A 12,760-nucleotide genomic window follows, 5' to 3' on the forward strand; every position below is an offset into this window, starting at 1 on the left:
GAAATACAACCATAGGAAAAAAAGGATATAAACTGTAACAAAAGTAGAAAAGTACATGAAGAAATAAATATTTTTCAGAGTGCTTGATGGAGTCTGTATAGTTTTTGAGTTCTGACACAAATGCTGGAAAGAAAGGTTTTGAGCCATCGAATTTTCTTTTCTGGATGTGATATTTTGCAAGTAAAAATAAAAGGTTCATTGAAAGTTTGTCTCTATCCCTCGCCTGTAAATCAACAACACCAGAAATAATATTTTAAAAAACAAAAGGAGAAGTCTGGAATGAAGTATGTGTTAATGAAACTCAACATTTGTGACCAAAATTCCTCTGTAAATGAACGAGTCCAAAACAAATGTGAGGTGGTTTCTGGTGAGTTACTGCAGAAAGAGCAGTTCATGTCAATATCATGTTTATATTTCTGAAGGATTGCTTTAGCGGGTAGAATCTATGGATAAGTTTATATGAGATTTCTCTGACTTTGTTAGTGATTAAATATTGGAATGACAAAGACCAGACTTTTCTCCAGGGTACATTTTCTACAATATTGTTCTAGTATGATATTACAGAAGGGGCAGTTACAATTTCTTTCTGAAATAACCCTCTGACAGTTTTTACGTGTAGCTGAGAAGCACAGCCCCCCCCCCATGGCAGTATTTAAACTAATGGTTCCCAGAGACCAGGGACCCCACTGTACCTGAAGGTGGTTGAACACAGACATCGAGAATAGTCGAGTGCAGACACAGCTGTCCGTAAGGGGGGATAAAAGGGAAGGTTTCTGGGACTCAGCCAAACTGGGGGTCCATGGAGGTCAGCAAAATCATGGCCCATTGCAAAGTTAAACTGTGAGAACCACATTATATATTTGGCCTGAATAATTACCACTCTTATCAAAGAAACAAATATCTTTATTTATTGATTTGTGCAGGAAATAGCCTTCTTTAAATTAAAATAACTTATGTGGAAAACATAGTTAAAATGGGTTTAAAATAGCTAAAATTGGTTGATAATGGAAAAAATGGTGGAAAAGGAGATGAAATTTGATTTGTAAAGAAAATAAATGGGTTAAAAGTTGCAAAAATAACCAATAATGGTTTAAAGTGGCAAAAACTGGTACAAAAAGTGGTAAAAGCGGAATAAAAGATGGCTGAAATGGCTTTAAAGTGCAAAAAATTGGGGAAAATTAGGTGGACTGGGATGTAAAATTGATATAAACTGGCAAAAATAGTTTAACTGTGGTTAAAATTGGCAAAAGGAGAATAAGAGTGGCTGATAGAGGCAACAATAGGCAGAAAGTGACAAGAATTGATTTAGAAGTGGCAAAAACCGGCAGAAAAAAGTGATGGAAAGGGTCTGAAATGAGCAAAAAATGGTTTCAAGTGGTCAACATTGGTGTTAAAAGGTGATAAAAAAGGATTAACATTTGGTCAAACTGGTACAAAGTGGCAACAGTGTAATTTAAAAATATATTCCTAGTTTTTTTTTAAGGCATCTGGAGACCGCCTCTCAGTGTCTTGTGACTCCCAATGGGGTCCCGACCCCAAGGTTGAGAACCAATGATTTAAACTAATGCCGTGAGTGAGTGGCTGAGGGAAGGCTGTCTCGTGTTTCTGTCTGATAGACAGACTGCTTCTGTCTGACTTTCATTCTCTTCATAATCTAAAAAACAAAAATAACTGACTACTAACCCACCCAGTAAATATTGGATGTAAAGATGTTAAAAAAACGTCTCCACTCTGTCTAAACAACATCTAGATTTAATAGAAAAGTGAACGGTGAAAAGACGTCTCTATAAAGACGTCGCTGTAATATGGTCATATTTTAAATGACTATTATTGGGCTAAATTTGGACCAAGTCAGACGGACAAAACATGGCTCAATTTCCTACGACTATCTTTTGTCTAAATTAAGGCTATGACAGACTGAATGTGGAATAAAAATGTTTAAATGATGTCAGTGTTTGGTGAGATTTATATCTGATTCTTTTGATTTTACGAGCTTTTAACATGTTTTATGTTTGAAGGTGAGAAAACAAATCAAATCAAACAAATCAAACTCCATACTGATTCACTCTGTTATTGATTTTATTAAATATATTCTCAATATTTCACTATAAATGCTTATTTCAAACACTTCTTTTGAATCCCAGCCCATCAGTTAATGAGCCTTTTAAAACTTCTGATTTTTATATTCTCTTGAGAGTCTTTTGAGTCCGTTTATCATCTGTTATAAACTCTTTTTCTCCTCTAATTTTTATCTCTGCTAGCAGCGTCCAATCAGGGAGTGATATCCAATAAGGGGGCGTATCTTTGAGTAAAAGAGTTCCTGGAAGTCTGCTCTCATGTGTCTTTGCTCATCAGTCTTCAAATCTGTCTTTGGTCTTATGGCTTGGGTCCTAAAACCACGTAAGGGTCTTTGGGACGGTCCTTAAGATGAAACTAGTTCCGGTTCGAGCAAATCCTTAGGATCGAGGACCGATCTATAAAAGACTTAAAGCCCTGTCAGTAGGAAACATGACCCATGATTGATTTAACTGCATTTCCCCCCAGAACTGTCGCACTAAATCCTTTAATTCTCAGAATTGCAAACATTTGACATAATGCTTGATATGAGACTATATTTTTGTAGACAATCAAGAACCACTTCTAGATCTTTTTGTAATGACTTGAATGCTGTAGGTTTTTTTTTACATGAACCCTAAAACACAGTATGAGTATTAGTCTGTGATTTCCGTAAATAGTATATATATGAAATAATAATAATAATAATAATAATAATAAAATAACATAATATAATGCGTTGTCAAAATATTTCCCAAATAAATAATACTGCAAAAGGAGCATGGAGACAGTAAATAAACCATACAACTGAAAGAATGTCTAATTTTGACAAAATCTTTATGTATAAAAACTGTCCTTATTTATAAGGAATTTATTTTTACTGGTTAATTGGATCTATATATTCATATTTTCTCCCCTCTCCCTCTCTGACTGGAGACAGAGCCTTGAGCAATGTCATCCCCCCTCCCCTCTTGCTTTTCTTTTATGGCTTCTGATTGGTTAAAAGTCATACACACAAACATCTACACTAGGGCTGTCAATATTTATCTACAGTCCCATTTAAATTTCATTTATTATATTTTACATATTTCAAATTATATTCAAATATTTAAGCACATTTTTCATTACCATGCATGTAAAACATCCAGTTGCTTTAATCGCCATGTAGTTACACATCTGTCCACTAGAGAACCCTTCAATAAGGAAAGGAAAGGATTTCTAATTCCAGTCTATCATCCTACTGAAAACATTTCCCTCAAAGACCCCTAAAAGGAGACCTTCCTAGGAAAAATCAACAACAACTCTTAAACCATCCTCAGAGCAGCTGAATGGTTTTTCTTCAGTGTGAATTAACATGTGTCTGTTGAGATTTTGTTTGCCATTAAACCTTTTACTGCAAACAGAGCAGCTGAAAGGGTTTCTCTTCTGAGTGAATTAACATGTGTCTAGCCAGATAGCCCTTTTGGTTAAACTTTTTAGTACAAACGGAGCAGCTGAAGGGTTTCTCATCCCTGTGAAGCACCATGTGTTGGTTTAGAGTCGTTTTGTAGCCAAATTTTTTATCACACTCAGAGCAGCTGAAGGGTTTCTCTCCAGTGTGAACTATCATGTGTGTTGACAATCCTCTTTTACAACCAAAGCTTTTACCACATTCAGAGCAGCTGAAGGGTTTCTCTCCAGTGTGAACTCTCATGTGTACATTCAGGTTCTCTTTTTGTTTGAAGCTTTTCGTGCAAACAGGGCAGCTGAAAGGTTTCTCCTCAGTGTGAAGCATCATGTGCTTGGTCAGGCGTTCTTTAAGAGCAAACTTCTTATCACATTCAGAGCAGCTGAAGGGTTTTTCTTCTAAGTGAACTAACATGTGCCTGGTCAGTCTTCGTTTCAGGGTAAATTTCTTCTCACACACAGAGCAGCTGAACGGTTTCTCTTCTTTGTGAACTGACATGTGCCTGGTCAGCCGTCGTTTAAGAGCAAATTTTTTACCACACTTGGAGCAGCTGAAGGGTTTCTCTTCTGAGTGAACAACAACATGTAAGGCCAGACCCTCACTTTGAGTGAATCTTTTACTGCAAACAGAGCAGCTATAGGGTTTTTCTCCTGAGTGAATTAACACGTGTCTGTTTAGATTTCGTTTGTCGTTGAATGTTTTACTACACTCTGGACAGCTGAAGGGTTTTTCTCCAGTGTGAACTCTCATGTGTATGTTCAGGTTTCCTCTCTGGTAAAAACTTTTACCACACTCAAAGCAGCTGAAGGGTTTGTCTCCGCTGTGAACTCTCATGTGTCGGTTCAGACTTCCACTTTGGTTGAAACTTTTCCCGCACTCATGGCAGGTATATGATTTCTTATTGTTGGGTCTTTCATTTTCTACAGAGTTTGAACCTGGCTGATGTTCTCTGGCCTTTGTCCAGTCAGTGCTGTCATCAGTCTCAGCTCCAGAAGAGTCTTCAGTCTTGTCCTCAGTCATTGGTTGTAAATGTCTCTTTAGATCAGAGTTCCTGGCTGGTTCTGCTCCTCCAAAGTCCTCTTCATAAGCTCCCGTTTCCATCTCTACACTTTGTCTCTCATGAAGCCATGAGCACTGAGGTTTCTCTTCTTCATCTTCACTCTTCACAAGAACAATGTTGAAGGGGAACATGGTGGTATCATCTTCCTCCAGTCTCTGAAGCTGCTCTCCCTCCCAGCTGCTCCCCAGTTCCTCCTGTTCCTCTTTAATGAGTGGGGGCTTAGATTCCTTCTGGTCCAGACTGGGACTCCACTCCTGCTGCTCCACTTTACTCACCAACAGCTGCTGGTTGTCTGCAAAATACAATAAACAAGCAGGTTATTAAAACCTCCCAATGGTCTTAAGATACTAGTTTGACTTTTTCTAGAGTACAACAGTCTTCCACTTCAGTGGCTCTGAACCTTTCCAGCCTGTGACCCCAAAATAAAGTTGTGCGAGACCGGAGACCCCCAATGTACCTGAAGGTGGCTGAACACGGCTGTGCACATTCAAGAGTAGTGCAAACAAGGCCATTGATAAAGGAGGATAAATGGGTGAGCTTTTGGTCACCAGCCAAACCATGGTCCATTGTAAAGTTAAGCTGTGATAACCATATTTTATATTTAACCTGAATAATAACCACTCTGATCAGAGAAACAAACATCTTTATTTACTCATGTGTATGTAGCAAAAGGCCTTCTTGAAAATATAAATCCTTTTCTTAAAAAAATAATGAAAATGGTTTATAGCTAAAATGGGTTAAACATGGAAAAAAATGGTGAAAAAGGTGGTGAAGTTGGATTTTAAAAGAAGCAGAAATGGGTTAAAAGTGGTAAAAATTACATAAAAATGGCAAAAATTGGTTAAAGTGGCAAAGATAGGCATAAATAGTGGAAAAATGTAGTTATAATGTGGCTGAAAATGGCTTTGAATTGGGAAAAATGGGTGAAAAATTGGTGAATGGAATGGAAAATTAAAACAAACTGATAAAAATGGTAAATTGAGAAAGAAAAATAGGCAGAAATTGGTTGAACTTCCAAAATTGGGCATATAAAATGGTAAAATGTGGTTAAAATGGGAAAAATTGAGTGTTAAAAGGGTTTAATAGTGTCAATAATGGGTCAACAGAGGCAACGTTAAGCTTATGTGATAAGACTTGATTTAGAAGTGGCAAAAACAGGCAGAAAAAAGTGGTGGAAAGAGTTTAAAACTGATCAAAATAGGTGTTAAATAGCAAAAATGTTTTAAAATTGGTGGGAAAAAATGATGAAAAGTGGTACAAAATGTGACAAAATTGGTGTGAAGTGGCAACAGTGTCATTTAAAAAATATTCTTAGTTTTTTGGGGGCATCTGAAGACCCCTTCTCAGTGTCTCGGGACCCCAACGTTGACCCCCTGTTCTACTTTTCCACCTCTGAACTTGAGATAGCTTTGGTTATGAATTGGCATTGTATAGAGGACTGATCACCTGTTAAAGAACCAACAATAACAAAGATGGAGTGTTACGTTGATGCAGTTAAATTCTGTGGTTAAGCTGGCCTTAAAGCTAAAAAAGGAAATGAACCAGAAAAAAAAAAAAGTCAAAACCTTCATGAAAACAAATGTCCTTAACATGCAGAGGGGAGTTTAACATGACTGCATCATAAAAGCATTGGTAAGTTAACATTAGTATCTGAGTTTGGTCAAATGGATACATACAGTTGGGTATCATCAGCATAGCAATGGAAATCTATGGCATGGTTCCTCATTATGTCACCTAGTGGTCGTTTCCACCAAGCAGTCCGGCTCAGTTCAGTGTGGAACGGCATGCATTTTTTGCGTTTCCATAGAGCAAAAGTTGGAAAGGGTCCCAAAAAACCGACCCGTACTGTCCCACTTTTTGGCACCCTTCCGTTGGGGTACCAATCTTACCTATCCGTACCAAAAAGGTGGAGCTACACACACAACAATAGGGGGTTGTACTGACTTCATGTCAGCGTGCGACACAGCTGCTCACCTCCAGGCTGCAAAACACAGAAGTCTGCGCTGTGATGAGTGGGTGATTGTTTTTGGGACCCATTACAACTTTTGCTCTATGGAAACTCAAAAAAATGCACGCCGTTCCGCACCGGACTGAGCCGGACCGCTGGGTGGAAACAACCTACATGTGTGTGATGTGCCACTCATGCAGGCAGTCTGAAAGCTCAGACTTGTTGACAATCAAACAAAGCAAAAATCAAGCTGCATCATGGCCAAGACGCCGCAGGTTGAAACGGTAATAAATGTGGCGACGTGAACAGCTGCTGCTGAGGGTTCAGAACTGTGTGCTGCCAGAGGAAACCCTGCTGTGTCTATCTGCTGTGAGGGATGTGTCTCTGTCTTTCTGGGGTCTATGGAGCAGGAAGGATGCCACTGCCCTCTCTCTTTAATTCTGCAGCTGGTGTAAAAACATCAGCACACAGCCATCAGGACTGCATAGAGCAACTGCATGGCCTGATATCTTCAGCATAGGAGCAGTTTCCTTTAAACATTATGAAATAATCTCTAAAGCCGTTTTAAAAGTTGTTGCTGAAAAGCTCATTGCACACCTGAACAAGGAAAGTCTATGACAGGGGTGTCAAACTCAAGGCCCGGGGGCCAAATCCTGCCTATGGTACAGTAATACCCAGCCCACCAGATCATATCATATTTTTATTATAACTGGCCCACCAGTATAAGGTCTGCAGATTTCCTCCAGTTTAAAAATGTAACCTTGATGATTGAAAATATCCTCGTTAAGTCATGATAATTAGAAATAGTAAAAAGTGAAAATAATTTGATATAAAGTCAGGGATGTGGGAGAAATTTTTGACTTTTATCTCATATTTTGATCATTTAGATTCACAAGTTAAATTTTTTAGTCATATTTTGACGTTTTAAACTCATGAAATTGAATCTTATCTTACATTTTGAACTTCAAACTTTGAATTTTAATTGCAAATATGAACCTTTTCTATTTAAAATCTTAAAATTTTGGCTCATCTTTGGACCTTTATAAGGATATTTTAAATTATATCTAATATTTTGAATTTTTATCATATATTTTGACCTTTAAAACTCTTGATTTTTTAATTTATCTTATATTTTCACCTTTTAAATTCTTGATTTAATTTTTTTTTTTAATCTTGACATTTTCAACTTCTAAATTTAACTTTTAATTGCAAATATTTACCTTTTTGATTCTAATTTGACATTTTTTTTAATCTCATCTTTTGACTTTTTAAACTCATGTTTTTGAATTTTATCTCACATTTTGACCTTTTAAACTCATAATTTAGATTTTTTTTTTTTTTGGTATTTTAACTGTTAAAGATCATGATATTTACTTCTGACTTGTTGTTAAATCACAGAATCATTATCATCAATGCTAGTTTTTCCCCCTGTAATTTTAGTGGTGAAGATGATGTTGGCAGTTTATGGGAAATTTTGACCCAGTTAGGCCCTCAGGTTAGACCCAAATTCAGAATTCGGCCCCTGCTGTGACTGAGTCCGTCATCCCTGGTTTACGACATCCAAGGCAATTTGGTTTCAGAGCACAGAACTCAACAGGAAGAGCCTGCTGCTACTTCCAGGTCATCAGATCCAGGTGGTTGGTGCAGGTTTCTTTGATCTCCGTGAAGCCTTTGAAACTGTAAACCCCTCTGTCCTTCTATCAAACTGTCTCATGTTAAACTTTCCTCCAGCGCTCTTCATGGTTGCAGTCACACCTCACCAGTCGCTTTTAACATGTTTGACTCGAGGATGAACTGCCACCTATGAGAGCTAAGGGTCTATAGTATCTGTAGCATCTGCATTAATGACCTTTGGGATGATGTAGAAACTTTAATGTATGCTGATGACACTGTCATTTTTATGCATGAAAAAGGTGCAGGTGTGGTAATAATGGGGAAGGTTTCTGAGAGGCTGAGCCTTTCCTGCTTCACCCTGAACACAGAGGAAACAGTCAACCATGCCTTTCTCTAAAAATAAACTCAGCAGAAAATCCCAGAGTCTGTGTGGGCAGACAGTTTAGACAAAATGCTGAAGAGTTCAGATACTTAGGTGTCCTCCTTGACTGTGAGCACTGGCCCTGATAAGAGTTACACATGTTGAAGGTGGAGAGAGAGAGCAGCTCGGACTGGTGACAGCGACAGAGAGGTCAAAGGGCAGGGGAGATGCAGGCTCCAAATGTTTCACCAAAAACCTCTGAGGAAGCTTCAACACTGGATTGGGAAAAATCTACAGCAGGGACAATTGTTGGAGAATATATCAGAGAATGTCTTAAACCCTTGATTTAACAAAAATACATAAAAACACATTTCTTTGTGAATAACCTCTGGAGGAGAAAAATGGTCTGTGGACTGACTTCACTTAACATTGCATTCCAAATTATTATGCAAATGGTATTTTTATCTGATTTTCCACAATAATCGATGCAAATGACAGTCAGTATAATTTTTAAGTCATCAGCTGTTGGAGCATTATTCAAATTTTATGGTACAAACCTCCCAATGATAACTTTTTCTTTCAAAAATTAAAAAAAAACCCTCAAAATCCACTGTTCCACATTATTAAGCACGACAGAGTTTTAAAACATTTTATAGGTCATAAAGAACTGAAAATGGTCATTTGTTGGATTTTCAGCATTAGGAGTTCATATTTACTGAAATCAAAGCTATTTCAATTAAAAACATCTTAACAGGCCAAGTTCCATGTTAACATAGGAGCCCTTCACAATTCTTGCATCCATTGAACTTATGAGTTTTGGGAGAGTTTCTGCTTGAATTTCTTTGCAGGATGTCAGAATATCCTCCCAGAGCTGCTGTTTTGATGTGAACTGCCTCCCACCCTCATAGATCTTTAGCTTGAGGATGCTCCAAAGGTTCTCAACAGGGTTAAAGGTCAGGGGAGGATGGAGGCCACACCATGAGTTTCTCTCCTTTTATGCCCATGGCAGCCAATGACACAGAGGGATTCTTTGCAGCATGAGATGGTGCATTGTCATGCATGAAGATCATTTTGCTACAGAAGGCACGGTCCTTCTTTTTGTACCATGGAAGAAAGTGATCAGTCAGAAACTCTAAATACGTCTTTGCTGAGGTCATTTTCACACCTTCAGGGACCCTAAAGGGCTCTACCAGCTCTCTCCTCATGATTCCGGCCCAAAACATGACTCCGCCCCCTCCTTGCTGATATCACAGCCTTGTTGGGACATGGTGGCCATCCACCAACCATCCACTACTCCTCCATCTGGATCGTCCAGTAAACAAGACTGTTTGAAAATGAGTCTTCATGTATTTCTGGGCCCACTGCAACCATTTCTGTTTGTGAGCATTGGTTAGGGGGGGCTGAATAGTAGGTTTATACACGACTGCAGGCCTCTGGAGGATCCTACACCTTGAGGTTGGTGGGACTCCAGAGGCACCAGCAGCTTCAAATACCTGTTTGCTGCTTTGTAATGGTATTTTAGCAGCTGCTCTCTTAATCTGATGAGTTTGTCTGACAGAAACCTTCCTCATTATGCCTTTATCTGCACAAACCAGTCGGTGCTCTGAATCAGCCACAAATTTCTTCACAGTACAATGATCATGCTGAAGTTTTCTTGAAATATCTCATGTTTTCATACCTTGTCCAAGGCATTTCTCTATTTGAGGCTTTTCAGCAGCAGAGATCCTTTTTCTTTCCCATATTGCTGAAACCTGTGGCCTGATTAATAATGTGGGACGTCCTTCTGAAGTAGTTTTCCTTTAATTGAACTCACCTGGCAAACTAATGATCACAGGTGTCTGAGATTGATTTCAGTGATCCACAGAGTCATGAGACACAAAACCATCCATGAGTTTAACTGAAAAACAAAAATTGAATGTTTATGACACTATTTGAATCAATACTGAAGGTTAATGATGATCAAACCTGCTCTGATCAATACTGAAGGTTAATGATGATCAAACCTGCTCTGATCAATACTGAAGGTTAATGATGATCAAACCTGCTCTGATCAATACTGAAGGTTATTGATGATCAAACCTGCTCTGATTAATACTGAAGGTTAATGATGATCAAACCTGCTCTGATCAATACTGAAGGTTATTGATGATCAAACCTGCTCTGATTAATACTGAAGGTTATTGATGATCAAACCTGCTCTGATTAATACTGAAGGTTATTGATGATCAAACCTGCTCTGATCAATACTGAAGGTTATTGATTATCAAACCTGCTCTGATTAATACTGAAGGTTAATGATGATCAAACCTGCTCTGATTAATACTGAAGGTTAATGATGATCAAACCTGCTCTGATCAATACTGAAGGTTATTGATGATCAAACCTGCTCTGATTAATACTGAAGGTTATTGATGATCAAACCTGCTCTGATTAATACTGAAGGTTAATGATGATCAAACCTGCTCTGATTAATACTGAAGGTTAATGATGATCAAACCTGCTCTGATCAATACTGAAGGTTATTGATGATCAAACCTGCTCTGATTAATACTGAAGGTTATTGATGATCAAACCTGCTCTGATTAATACTGAAGGTTAATGATGATCAAACCTGCTCTGATTAATACTGAAGGTTAATGATGATCAAACCTGCTCTGATTAATACTGAAGGTTATTGATAATCAAACCTGCTCTGTGACCATCCTCCAGTGTCTGTTGTGTCTCTTCCTCCTCTTTTCTCGGTGTTTTTATCAGGTGAATTTTCTCTCCAGCAGCTGAAGTTTGTTGATGGTTGACTAAAGCTCTCGGTGTCTGGACTGCAGACATTTTTACTCAATCACAGCAGCTTTTATCCGGATAAACTTCGTTAGAAACTCCGTTTAGTCTCCGTCAGCAGCTAACATGCTAAGCTAACCGCAGCTAGCATGCTAAGCTAACTCTAAAGGTAAAGGAGGGTTAAAGAGGAAACACGGAGGAGAAGATCAACCGCACATAGTCCATTTGCAGGTCTGTCATTCATACGGAAGCTCCATAGGCTCAGTTCTGCTGCTAAAATGCTAAACTCTGCTAAATACTTCGGTCGGCTAGCTTCTTCTTCTTCGTTGGTGTAGGCGGCCTACACGCATCGATGGTGTCGTGCTGCCCTCTACTGGTCATTATCAGGTGCTGTCGGTTCTATGAGGACCTTCCAACCATGTCTTCGTTTTGGTCCAGCTGTCCAGATTTTGTAAACACATTGAAGACGGGTCCTCCAGTGGATCCTGGTGTGCTGTGGATTAAGACAGTGGTTCTCAACTTTGGGGTGGGGACCCCCTTGAGGTCGCGAGACACAGAGATGGGGTCAACAGATGCCTTAAAAACACTAAGGATATTTTTTAAATTACACTGTTGCCACTTAACAACAATATGAACGAATGTTAATCCCTTTTAAATCACTTTTTAATGATAATTTAGCCAATATGAGCGAATTTTGGTCACTTAAAGCCCATTTTCTCCAATTTAAATGCTTTCCATCACTTTTTTCTGCCTGTTTTTGCCACTTCCACACTGTTTCTTGCCACTTTCTGCCTTTTATTGCCTCTATCAACCACTTTTTGCCCATTTTAACCACAGTTAATCCATTTTTGCAAGTTTATATCAATTTTTCATCCCAGTCCACCTAATTTCCAACATTTTTTTTGCATTTAAAAGCCATTTCAGCCTGTCTAATATCCTTTCACCAATTTGTGTGCCCATTTTTGCAACTTTTATCTAATTTTTGCAACTTTTTACTCAGTTACATTCTTTGAAAATCCAATTTCATCACCTTTTTGATCATTTTTTTGCCATTATTCACCAACGTTAGCAGTTTTAACCCATTTAAATTATGTTTTACAGAAGTTATTTTCATTTAAAGAGGGCTATTTACTACACAAATGAATAAATAAAGACGTGTTTCTTTGATAAGAGTGGTTATTATTACGGGTCAGATATAAAATACGGTTGTCACAGCTTTACTTCACAGTGGACCATGGTTTTGCTGACCTCCATGGGGCCCCAGTTTGGCTGGGTCCCTGAAAGCTCCCCTTTTACACCTCTTATAGGCAGCCTTGTCTGCACACGACTATTCTTGATTGTTCATGGCTGTGTTCAGGTACAGCGGGGGTCCCCGGTCTCTGGCACCATTGTTTTGAGGGTTGTGGGCTGAAAAGGTGAGGACCCCTGGATTAAGACATGGCGTACAGTTCCCATCAGGATGTGTCCCTATCAGAGCCACCCTCTCCTCAGCCCACTGTG

General features: G+C 38.7%; 1 protein-coding gene across 1 annotated transcript; it reads right to left on the minus strand.

Annotated features, from left to right (window-relative positions):
* Positions 1 to 3,129: 3,129 nt before the first annotated feature.
* LOC121521102 (gastrula zinc finger protein XlCGF57.1-like) lies at positions 3,130 to 11,570 on the minus strand. The gene is made up of 2 exons (XM_041804847.1): positions 11,173 to 11,570; positions 3,130 to 4,854 (listed from the first exon to the last, which is right to left on the minus strand). Exons 1-2 carry the CDS (start codon positions 11,309 to 11,311, stop codon positions 3,446 to 3,448), a joined length of 1,548 nt encoding a protein of 515 aa, XP_041660781.1. The 5' UTR covers positions 11,312 to 11,570; the 3' UTR covers positions 3,130 to 3,445.
* Positions 11,571 to 12,760: the final 1,190 nt, after the last annotated feature.

This window comes from Cheilinus undulatus, linkage group 14 (assembly GCF_018320785.1).
Source record: "Cheilinus undulatus linkage group 14, ASM1832078v1, whole genome shotgun sequence".
Lineage (NCBI taxonomy): Eukaryota > Metazoa > Chordata > Actinopteri > Labriformes > Labridae > Cheilinus > Cheilinus undulatus.

Excerpts from the sequence above, each read along its gene's own strand:
- LOC121521102 (XM_041804847.1), bottom strand. The coding sequence starts at position 11,311 with ATGTCTGCAGTCCAGACACCGAGAGCTTTAGTCAACCATCAACAAACT. Across the intron at positions 4,855-11,172 it reads GGAGGATGGTCACAGAGCAG|ACAACCAGCAGCTGTTGGTG; the intron begins GTTTGATTATCA and ends TGTATTTTGCAG.